Source organism: Antennarius striatus, chromosome 23 (genome assembly GCF_040054535.1).
Source record: "Antennarius striatus isolate MH-2024 chromosome 23, ASM4005453v1, whole genome shotgun sequence".
Lineage (NCBI taxonomy): Eukaryota > Metazoa > Chordata > Actinopteri > Lophiiformes > Antennariidae > Antennarius > Antennarius striatus.
Genome location: NC_090798.1, coordinates 2828875 through 2840915, shown reverse-complemented (window position 1 = coordinate 2840915; position 12041 = coordinate 2828875). Strand labels below are relative to the sequence as shown.

The 12041-nt window shown below is 43.8% G+C and overlaps 1 protein-coding gene across 1 annotated transcript; it reads left to right on the top strand.

Annotated features, from left to right (window-relative positions):
- Nucleotides 1-48: 48 nt before the first annotated feature.
- Nucleotides 49-10071, top strand: supt16h (SPT16 homolog, facilitates chromatin remodeling subunit). The gene is made up of 24 exons (XM_068307664.1): nucleotides 49-400; nucleotides 1358-1450; nucleotides 1681-1851; nucleotides 1944-2096; nucleotides 2176-2322; nucleotides 2658-2809; nucleotides 2963-3135; nucleotides 3286-3376; nucleotides 3459-3532; nucleotides 3623-3735; nucleotides 3840-3905; nucleotides 4119-4217; nucleotides 5839-5954; nucleotides 6053-6206; nucleotides 6291-6418; nucleotides 6550-6812; nucleotides 6898-7016; nucleotides 7269-7507; nucleotides 7602-7677; nucleotides 7819-7988; nucleotides 8074-8203; nucleotides 8289-8415; nucleotides 8541-8615; nucleotides 8853-10071. The coding sequence occupies exons 1-24, from the start codon at nucleotides 335-337 to the stop codon at nucleotides 8951-8953; spliced, it is 3096 nt and encodes a 1031-aa protein (XP_068163765.1). The 5' UTR covers nucleotides 49-334; the 3' UTR covers nucleotides 8954-10071.
- The last annotated feature ends 1970 nt before the right edge of the window (nucleotides 10072-12041 follow it).

Sequence of the window (12041 nt, the reverse complement as noted above, 5' to 3'; positions counted from 1 at the left end):
GGAAGAGGAGGGAGGGGGTTGAGGACTTAATTACAACCGATTGGTGTATGCGTGCTTGCAAGTGCGTCGAAAAGCCACATCACACAATATTTTAATAATTTAACGAATTTTAATGAAGGTAATGACTTATGAATCTTATTGCGTAGTTTATTACGTGATTCCTCTTTGAGGAAAAAGGCCGTTGTGGTGGAATTATAAGGGAAGCTGCAGCAGCATCTCGTAGCGGTTTGTGCATCTTGGGGGGAGAAAGTACGTTATTGTCAACTGACGCTGTTCATCTTCCGGCCTGCCGAGAAGCGAATCCGGGAGCGGAGTTAGCGACACACGGCTCGCCATGGCGGTAAACCTGGACAAGGAAGCGTATTACCGCCGGATCAAGCGATTGTACACCAACTGGAAGGTAAGAATGGAAGCTGCGTGGATAATTCCTCTACTTTATGTGGTCATAAAGCGGGGAAAGTTGACTTCCGAGAGACGCTAGTTGTGTTTATTTAGCCGAGCGTGTTCAGTCTGTTGTCGGCGTGAGTGGTGCTCTTGTCCCGGCCGTACTCAACGCGGACTACGAGGCTTCGGAAAGGCCTCCGCTAACACGATTTTTTTTTTAGCAGCATTATTTGCTTTTAAACTGACTTTAAAAAGAAATATACCTCACCTGTAACTCGTATCTGACATAAGTAGCATGCTGGCTAACTCATGTTAGCACACCAATCCATCCATTCACCGTGTTAGCTACTCCGCTAGCTAGTAAGTTTGCAAACGTGCTAACTTCTTCGCGAAGTAGCTAACCTTGTCTTGGACTCAGTGCTAAAATTAATAAAGAGATAGATCACAAATCTTCTGCCACATATCAGTGTTTAACATTTATCTCAGACGTAAACGTCACTGTCAATCTGTCTAGGTAACCTTTGCTATATGCTAATGTTAGGCTAATTAGCATAAGGATAACGCATGCATCCCAAGAACATGTTAGGAGAGCTTTCAAACCAATGAAGATTACTTTGTAAAAAGTCACAAGTGTTTAATGTGAACTTGTAGGAACTTTTTAATTCTTAAACGTTTTTTTACTAGATGAATTTTGACGTTAGTTGGTGAGTTTTTCTACCCAAAGCTGCTTTGAGACTCATCGACCCTGTAAGTGCTGCTGGCTGATGCAGCATCAGGTGCTGATGTGGCTGAACTCTTGAGTGTTTAAAAAGATTACTTTTAATGATACCAATAAAACCTTCAGCTAAATGTCTAGGCTCATTAGGATCTTTAATGGAATAGCCACTCAAATTCAGTGGATGAACGGGTGGCTGATCTTTCAAAAAATGACATTAAATAATTACATTAAATTTTGTTTCCGTGTGCTTTCCAGAAAGGAGAAGATGAGTTTGGCAAAATCGATGCCATTGTGGTGTCTGTGGGAGTGGACGAGGAAATTGTGTATGCCAAATCCACAGCCATACAGGTGAGGTCACATCCTGGTACGAGGTCAGTGTGGAGCGATCAGTGATAATTTCACTCAGTCTTGTTGTACTCATGTGTGATTCATTTCAAATTAATATGTAAGTGTTGTAAAAATATTCTATATGTCTGTGGAATCTGTATTGGTACATGTTTGTTCCTTTCCTTTGGATTTTGATTGAGTCCAAGTAAGATTGGTTATTCAAATGCTTTACTCTTATTTCTTCCCCCCAGACGTGGCTCTTTGGTTACGAGTTGACAGACACGATCATGGTGTTTTGCGACACCAAAATCATCTTCCTCGCTAGCAAAAAGAAGGTGGATTTCCTCAAGCAAGTTGCTATAACAAAAGGCAACGAGAACGCCAATGGCGTCCCGCCCATCACACTGCTCACCAGAGAAAAGGTAAACACAAGTAAAACCCAAATACGCTGCGTTCGCACATTGTTTTCTTGTCATCTCACGATATGAGACTGAAGCGTCCGTTTGCATCTTAGAATGAGAGCAACAAAGCCAACTTTGACAAGATGATCGAGGCAATTAGAGGCAGCAAGGAAGGCAAGACGGTGGGAGTCTTCAGCAAGGACAAATTCCCTGGAGAGTACATGAAGAGCTGGAACGACACGATCACGGCTGAGGGGCTGGAGAAGGTATGATCAGCTGGCTGAATCTGCCAAGTCTGGAGGTCTGTAAGGTGTCCTACATGTTTTTTATCCGTCTTGCCTGCAGGTCGACATCAGTGCCGTGGTCGCCTACACGATGGCAGTGAAGGAAGACGGAGAGCTGGGCCTGATGAAGAAGGCAGCAGCCATCACCAGCGAGGTTTACTCTAAATTCTTCAAGGAGCGCGTGATGGAGATTGTTGATGCAGATGAGGTGAGTAAAGGGAACCGGAGCTAGAAACGATTGATATTTATTATTTTGTCAGAAAATATCTTTTTAACCTGTTCCCAATGTTCATGGGAAACAGCCACTAGGGGGCAGTAATACACCTAAACTTACCCACGTAGCCAAGATTACTGTGAATGTTAGGGTAGATTGGGGTATTTAAGTCAGGGAGTGGTATGGAAATGGTGTTGAGTGGCTTTGGAATCATGAAGTAGCTCCCAAGGCCAATTCCTTATAGTCATGTTGAAATAAAAGGAGAAGAATCTTAAATCTTGAATAAATTTGATGTTGACCAGCAATCTCATTCCGCCTCCACCATACAGAAAGTGCGCCACAGCAAGCTGGCCGAGTCGGTTGAGAAGGCCATCGAGGAGAAGAAGTACCTGGGCGGCGCCGACCCTACCACAGTGGAGATGTGTTATCCACCCATTATCCAGAGTGGAGGGAACTACAGCCTCAAATTCAGCGTCGTCAGGTAACTTCAGCAGGATCACGTTTAAATTTCCCGGTGGTTTTATTTTAAGTCATTTTGGGATCCAAACTTGTGGGAATATTTATAATTACTGAGTTTATCTTGAGCATCATTTTGTTAAAAACCGATTTCCCCTGATGGTTTGTTTCGTTCCAGCGATAAGAATCACATGCACTTCGGCGCCATCACCTGTGCCATGGGGATCCGCTACAAGTCGTACTGCTCCAACCTCGTGCGCACCCTCATGGTGGACCCCCCTCAGGAAATGCAGGACAACTACAACTTCCTGCTGCAGGTGGAAGAGGAGCTGCTCAAACAGCTCAAACATGGTGGGTTCAGGAGCTCCCTGGGAACGTGGGATGTTTGATGATTCGATCGTGTGACGTTAGTGTTGTTTCTCAAACAGTAAGGCAACTGTTAAAGGAAAAAGGGAAGTAATATTTGCTGCGGACTTTAATCTTCCTTCCGTTTCCTTACAGGTGTAAAAATATGTGATGCCTACAACGCCGTTCTAGAGTTTGTGAAGAAGGAGAAGGCAGACCTTGTAGCAAAGCTAACCAAAAACCTCGGGTAATTGCTCACAAATACCCTCATTACTATCACCACATATATTTTGCGGCTCATACTTTTTGTTTTGTTTTTTACTTCGTAGTTTCGCGATGGGAATCGAGTTCAGAGAAGGATCTTTGGTTCTGAACGCCAAAAATCAGTACAAACTGAAAAAAGGTGAGACGCTGGAGACGTGTGCGCATCATATAAATATTTCAGAGAAAAACCTTTTTAATCAGAGCCTGTTTTCGTCCTCTTGTCCTCCAGGGATGGTGTTGAGCATCAGTTTAGGGTTCGCTGACCTCGTCAATAAGGAAGGCAAGAAAGAGGAGCAGAAGAAATACGCCTTGTTTATTGGTGACTCTGTACAGATCAATGAGGCGAGTCGCGTTCAATGCAGCTTGTAAATAAGAGCTTTTCAGTTCTAATCTGATCAGAATCTGATCAAAATACATTCATTCCAACCTAAATGTTTCTGTAACAGGAAGAAGCTGCCACGATACTCACACCAGTGAAGAAAAAGATAAAAAATGTGGGAATCTTCTTGAAGGTAGGCGTCTCCACACTTCAGGTTAACGTTAATAAACCGCAATCAATGTATTCAGATGCTTAATTCACCTTTTTCCATTCCAATGTCAAGTAACGATTACGTTCAAACAGTCGCTGCTATCTTAGAATCCCAGTATAAAACAAACTTAGACGTACTTTACACATGCAGAACACTTCAGATCAACTTGGTGTTTGATAAATTTGTTTTTCCCAGAACGACGATGAAGATGATGACGATGAGGACGGAGACGACGCCGAGGAGCTTCTGGGGAAGGGAGCTCGCAGCGCCGCTCTGCTAGCAGACAGAACCAGAGTGAGTGTGGGTGGACGTGTGCGCGCGCGTGCTGATTGGTGTTACTTTGCCACCATGACGGAGTGTTAATAACTAAGAGTGTGAATTTTTTTGTACTCTACCAGCTACTTGGGAAGGTAAGTATTCACTATTTCTTAAAAAATCACAAACTGAACTGGTTCAGTTGTGCCAACATACCGATGGAAAGCGTGCATTTTTTCGTTTCTTTCCTGATTTTTGAGTGCGTTTTTTTTTTTTTTTTTTTTACATTTTACTCCCTCCAATCCCAACCATTTAAAACTGTAACACATATTTTTAATTCTGCATGTGTGTTTTTTATTTCCCATTGTTCTTTGGAACACCAGAGGCCTGTACCATAAAGCTGGATTACGGCTTAGCGAGATAACTTCAGGCTTAACCCTGGCTTTTCGGTACCCTAAAGGTGGCTGACTTTCTATCAGGCTGCGTTGTCGCGGTAACCTATGCTGAACACCTAACCTGCTCCGGAGTAGGATAAGTTCAGGATAAGAGCTCAGCAGGTATAACAGCCCCACCTACTGACCAATCAGTTCTCTTGGAAAATGGGCTGTCCGTTTTATGAGAACCCGGTGGATCTTGGTGCACAGCTTGTGCGAAGAGCGCTCAGGCGCGAGAGAATATTTAGAGATCGCTGTAATCCGTTGGAACAATCACTGTACGAAAGGTGCAGGTTTTGGGGAGAGGGGTTACATTGCATCTGTCAGCTGCTGGAGCCTTACATCAGTAATGTAACGCACCCCAACCACGCGCTGACAGTCCCGCAGACAGTGTGCATTGCACTGAGGTTTTTTTGCCACAGTTAATATATTTTCTTAGTGATGTTCGTAATTATTATGATGTCCTTAAATCCCTCGTTGGATGGGTTACAAGCAATCCACAGATAAACTGCCATTAATCAATTATTTGTTTAAGTAAATCATGGATTGATTGATTCATTCATTCATAGGTACTTTTATGTATTCTGTTGGCGATGCTGAAAACCTCGGGAAGAACACAGTATGTAGAGCTGTTCATAAAGTCACGGGGGCTACGATCACAGGCCATAACGAAAAATGTGGTACATACATTTATGGAACACACAAGTGTTAGTGTAGTCAAATATACAAGTGCAGTCATAGTGGGGCAGTAATATTATAATGGCACTAACTTCTGCATTGACACAGTCGGCGATTTTGTGCCGGCGATTTTGTGCCAGCGATCCTTGCGCCGTTTGGCAGCTGCAACTGTGTTGATTTTTGCCTGGATTATTGATTTGTATTGCTCGTATTTATTAATTATTATTGTTTGCTCCTCCGTTGTGAGATATGCGGCTCGGGCCGGTTTGTTGCATGTTTGCGATTGGTCGCATGCAGCAAACTCCGCCCTTTTTATGTGAGTGCGCACAGATCTAGAGTGGACAAGCCTGGATTGAATTAGTGAGTTGATAGCCGGCTTTATGGTACCGAAAATCCGGAGGGCGGATGTCTCGGTAAGTGAAGCCAGATAAGTAAGAGGAAGCCCGGCTAGGTTCATCAAGCTTTATGGTACAGGCCTCAGATCATGTGTGTCGCGTGTGGGTTTTTTTGTGTGCGATCTCTCAGTTCTGTGATGTTGTTGAACGCAGAATGAGATGACGGCAGAGGAGAAGAGGAGAGCCCACCAGAAGGAGCTGGCCGATCATCTGAACGAAGAAGCAAAGCGTCGTCTGACGGAGCAGAAAGGAGAGCAGCAGATCCAGAAGTGAGTGTAAAAAACCTTTTCTTAAGGCCCGGTCCGAAGGATCCCCCCCCCCGGAAGAAAAGTAACCCTAAAGTGATTGTCTGCTTCTTTTCTTTCAGGGCCAGAAAATCTAACGTATCCTACAAAAACGTCTCCCAGATGCCCAGAGAAAAAGAAATCAGAGAAATGAAGATCTTCATCGACAAAAAGTACGAGACCGTCATCATGCCAGTTTTTGGTATCGCCACGCCGTTCCACATCGCCACCATCAAGGTACGCCCGGAGCGGCTGACTGTAGAAGACAAGATCGAAAAACCTGACGCGAGGTTGTGACTTCTGTTGCCTTTCCCTTTCCAGAACATCAGCATGTCTGTTGAAGGAGACTACACCTACCTGAGGATCAACTTCTACGTCCCCGGAACTTATCTGGGACGGCAGGAGGGAAACATCTTCCCCAACCCCGACGCTACGTTTGTTAAAGAAATGTGAGTCAGATTTTCTCCTTTTTATCTTTTGAAATCCTCTTATCATTTCTTTTTTTTTTTCCTGACGTGAATCGTCATTATCCTTGGCCACAATTTTCCATCTTTTGTCCCTGTATCGTGTTCCCACCCAGCACATACCGGGCGTCCAACCTGAAGGCTCCCGGCGACACGTCTGTGCCCTCCACCAACCTGCAGAACGCGTTCCGCATCATCAAAGAGGTACAGAAGCGCTACAAGACGCGAGAGGCCGAGGAGAAGGAGAAGGAGGGCATCGTCAAGCAGGACTCGCTGGTCATCAACCTCAACCGCAGCAACCCCAAACTCAAAGACCTCTACATCAGACCCAACATTGCACAGAAGAGGATGCAGGGTTCGCTGGAGGCGCACACGAACGGTGGGGAAAGGAGGCGAACATCCCATCCTCGCTGGGATCGGTTCACCTGTTTGTATTTACCTGCGGTGTTTCTGTTCCCTCGCAGGTTTCCGCTTCACGTCTGTCCGCGGCGACAAAGTAGACATTCTTTACAATAACATTAAACACGCCATCTTCCAGCCATGTGACGGGGAGATGATCATCGTACTGCACTTCCACCTTAAGGTACGCCGGCGCCAGACGACCACACACACGTCAGGGATACCCACATTTACCTTTTTGGTTCAGATCTCAGAAATTTCTCATCCATTCCTGCGAGAAAGGAGGCATTATGTGTCGTGTGTCTTGTCATTTTTGTTGTGTTTTTTGTAGTTAAATGTTATTTGTACAATTTATTTTCCCTTTTTAAACTCGGCTGTTTTTGGTTTGTTTTTTTTGGTTTTGATGTTTTATCGCGATGTTGAATTTTTGCTCTAGAACGCCATCATGTTCGGTAAACGGCGCCACACAGACGTCCAGTTCTACACGGAGGTCGGCGAGATCACCACAGACTTGGGCAAACACCAACACATGCACGACCGGGACGACCTGTACGCCGAGCAGATGGAGCGGGAGATGAGGCACAAGCTGAAGTCGGCCTTCAAGAACTTCATCGAGAAGGTGGAGACGCTCACCAAAGAGGAGCTGGAGTTCGAGGTTCCCTTCAGAGATCTGGGGTGAGTGAACGCTGACATCACCAGCGCGGAGGGATCAGGATGGGATGGGGGGAAAAACACGGCAGCGTGTGGACTTACTGTCTTTGCTTTATAGGTTCCAGGGCGCCCCCTACAGGAGCACCTGTCTGCTACAACCGACGTCCAGTTCCCTCGTCAATGTTACTGAATGGGTAGGTGAACAAGCTGAGGACATCACCCCAAAATAAAAAGCACATGATTTATTCATTTGGGTGTTTTTGTCGTGATGACAAGTTTTCTACTGGTTTTTGTTAAAAAGAACAACAACAAAAAATCTGGGGTCTTTCTTTCAGCCACCGTTCGTGGTGACGCTCGACGAGGTGGAGCTGGTCCACTTCGAGCGCGTGCAGTTCCACCTAAAGAACTTTGACGTGGTCATTGTCTACAAGGACTACAACAAGAAGGTCACCATGATAAACGCCGTTCCTGTCAACTCCCTCGATCCCATCAAGGAGTGGCTCAAGTAGGGAGGACGAACACGGATGTCTCTACAATCAAAAACCAACTCGCTTTTCGTGTGACGAAATGTTTTCTGTCTCGTTCTTCAGCTCGTGCGACATCAAATACACGGAAGGAGTCCAGTCTCTCAACTGGACCAAGATCATGAAGACCATCGTGGACGATCCCGAGGGTTTCTTCGAGCAGGGAGGCTGGTCTTTCTTGGATCCAGAGAGCGAGGTGCGTCCGTCACGGTTTATCAGACCCACAGATTGAAATGTCTTTACAGCAAATTTCAAATCAAATCTGCTTTCCTTCATCTCAGGGAAGCGGTGGGGAAGAAGATTCAGAGTCAGAAATGGAAGACGAAACCTTCAACCCATCTGCAGACGAAGAGGAGGAGGAGGAGGAAGACAGTGACGAGGACTACGACTCGGAAACGGAGGACTCTGGTGCGGTTTTGTTGTGATTCGCGTGACGGATGGAGAAGATACGGATGATGTTTGACGTGAATGGAACTCACGATGGTTGTCTTCCTCACCTTACCGTCCGTCTCACTGTCTGCCTGCTTTCTTAGATTACAGCGCGTCGGTCGGCAGCGAGGAGGAGAGCGGCAAAGACTGGGACGAGCTGGAGGAGGAAGCCAGGAAAGGTTTGTGTCTGGACGTAGAATCATCATCATCATCATCACACAAAGGGAAACAGTGACTCCTAATAATCAGTCCCGTTTTAGTCCAGTGCTTAATATGAGTCTAGCTTTAGCATTGCTAATTTGCTACGTAGCAGCAAATCAGATCGATTTGAATTGAAAGTCGTCTTTCTGCAAAGGGTAACTTTGTTCCCTTTATTTCCCTCTGAACGCCTGTTTCCGCCCGGTGTCGCCCTCTAGCGGACAGAGAGAGCCACTACGAGGACGAAGACACCTCCACCAGTAAGAAGAGGAAGGTGCGGTCATCAGCCCCGCCCAGGAAGAAGAAGCGGCGGTCCTAAATGTCACACACATTCTCACACACTGCCAAGCCTATTTGACCCCCTGACTTGCCCCGCCCCCTCCCCAAATCGGCTCTTCATACACTTTCACACTTACACACCCCCCTACACGCACACACACACACACACACATGTATATAGACGTAGAAGCCCCTTCTTTTCGTGTCGGTCCGTGAAGAGTCGTAGAAGGGTGAGGGAGAACCGGCAGGACGGTCACCTGACTCTTCCCCTCTCACTCTTTAGTTTCCACCTCCCGTCTCCATCTTATTAGGGTTTCATGTTTGTGTGTGTGTGTGTGCATGTGTGTTTAAATGGGTTTTTATTACAAGCTTTGTTTATGTTCTGTTTAAAAAGAGAGAAAAAGATGAATTTCTTAACTAAATGGATAATAAGACTTGACAAATCCTCTGCCAAGTGTTTTGTATAAAAAAAAACTTCTGATTCACCCCAATCATATCCTCCTCATCCTCGTCTTCTTCCCTCTTTTCTCTCCAAGTGTTTTATTGTGCTAATGAGGGAGCAGAAACATTTACTTATTTCTTTCCCTTTTTTTTTTTTTTTTTTTAAAAATAGGGTTTGTAAATGCAAAACACACTTGTCTCATACACACAGACACACACACTTGTCCTCTCTTTTCCCTTTTTCATTCTGAGTAGATCTGTTGTTGTACTGTTAATTCTGAAATTCCTGTTTTTTTGTAATAAAATTAAAAGGAACTGCTGTTTAGAATTGTCTGTTCGTTCTTCCACCTGATCTGTCCAATATGTATAAGTCTTGGTTGTACTTGTGCGCTTGAAGAAGCAGCAGTGGTGTAGTGATGAATATTTTATACTGTGCTGGGATTGACCACTGGAAATCATTTGATTGTAAAATTATAAAACGTTTGCCATACAAAATCAGGGGTCACAAAGTTTTAGAAGTAACTACAATACAGAGGGGCAGAAAGGTGCCTACAAATGTTGAAAATTCACTTTTATTTTGATCTTAAAATTTCTTCCTTTGCACCTAAATGTTATTTCAACATGCTAGAGGGTTCTTAACGTGATGCAAGGTTAAATGTCGGTCACATTTTCTTCCTTTAATGTGTCATGAGCTTCAATAAAACAAAGTGATGATTACAGTATTTTATATAGTTGAGGTCATATGATCCAGAACAATTCACAAGTTTCTAACTCCTTTGTATCAGGACTTTTTGAGTCCTTGCAGGTTTAATTTAACCTTTTTGTTAACTAGTAATTTAAGTAAGATTTTGGTCACATTTGCCTTTAAAGTAGAATCAGCATTGTTCACTTCAGAATAAAAACTATTCAGAGGATTAGTTTATAATCTACCAAACTAAATCAGCAGGAAATAAAAGGTGTGTTCAGTAGTTTTACAGGTTACTGTACATTCATAAATGTAGCCAAAGGAAGTCAGTCAGGAGTCAACAGCAAGTCAGTCAACACTCAACCAGGCAAGTATGCTTGCATTTTATAAATACAAGTAATTGATGCCATTGGGGTTTAGTTTTATAAACGATAAATCAACTTCCAAATAAATACTGAAAAAATTACAGGTAGGATTTAATTCATTCTTTTCTGGTCCATTTTTTCCTCTTCTGTCACACATTATCCGGGGATGCAGGTCGGTCGTAGAGCACATTTGCTTAGTTATGAGAACATTAAGAATGTGTTTTGAAATGTGTTAAAATATTATGAATTCACAATATGTTAAATAAGTTAAAACGTTAAAAAAAAATTGTTAATTTGATTCGTTATTAGAAGGCTACCAACAACTTTATCGTTGATTGACAGTGTTGTCTTGATCCGATCGTCTGAGATCGATTACTCAGGTCTTGATCTGTATACTGAGGAGATTTGCGGTGATTTTTCCGCATGGAAGTAAAGTTGATTACTGATGAGAAGTATCACTCGTCACACTTGAGATTATTTCACCCCCTTATTGAGGGGCGTAACAAATTGACGCCCAAGTGAAATTTTTTTAAATAATTTAAAAAAAAAAAAAGTAATAATTTTTTAAAAAAAATCTAGGCTTGGAACTGTTACACCCCTCAACGAGAGGGCAAAATAATCACCAGTGTTGTGAGATATATTTTTCGTCAGTAATCAACTGCGATTCGGAAAAATGCATTTAAATGCAGAGGGTTGGGGCAGGAAGGGCATCCAGCATAAAAAAAAAAAACTTTGCCAAACAAATATGAGTTAAATGATTCTCACATCATGTCTTGTATCTCATCTAAAATGTCATATGGTCACATTTAAAGAGTTCTGAGGATATGTGTGATGGAGAGATTGGAGAACAATAAATTTATACTGTGACTTCTTCTCTGACAGGCTCAGAAAATTGCCAACGGTCACATCATGGTGAGCCCTCTGAATCTTAACAGCAGAATGGGGTTTGTGGGAAACCTGTATTTGGCTGCAGGATTTCTCTTTGGCCCCACCCTGCTCGCCATGGCTGTCTTCATCTGGGTCATCTGGTCTCAGCGCTGCAATCTCAAGGTTTTCAAAAGGAGCATCATTGAGTCCTGCTCAGCCTGGACGGACAGCATCAGCGGTGTTCAAAGAGCCCACAACTGTCTTCTGGCACTTTTCATTGTCGATGTTGTAAATGTAATCGCAGGAATCATCTTAGGCATCGGTCTTGTCGTACACCCCTATGGCATGTCAGACACCTATATCAACGCCTTTGTAGTGTGGTTCCTGTCAAGATGGTTGGGCCAGTTCTTACATCTCAATTGTGCCCTGGTGTCCATTCTTCACCTGTGCAACTCTGAGATACTATCAGGATCCAAACAGCACTCGTTCTGGGTCGCAATAATTGTTTTTCTCTTTGTTTTAATCCCATTATATGTATACATCAACGTGGCTTACATATTTGGGCTGGTATTCATCATCTTTATCTCGGCTTTGAGTATTCTATTTCAATCTAGGAAATCAACCAGGTCCCCCTCTGCCACAAAGAAGAAGAAACAGTTTGTATGTGTCTCCATGTTCACATTTCTGGTTATCTTCATCCCGAGTTTTGTTCTTCATTGCCTGATCATTGCTTCGAACGTTGCTGAGGAGTCAGCGGATCACTATGTGGC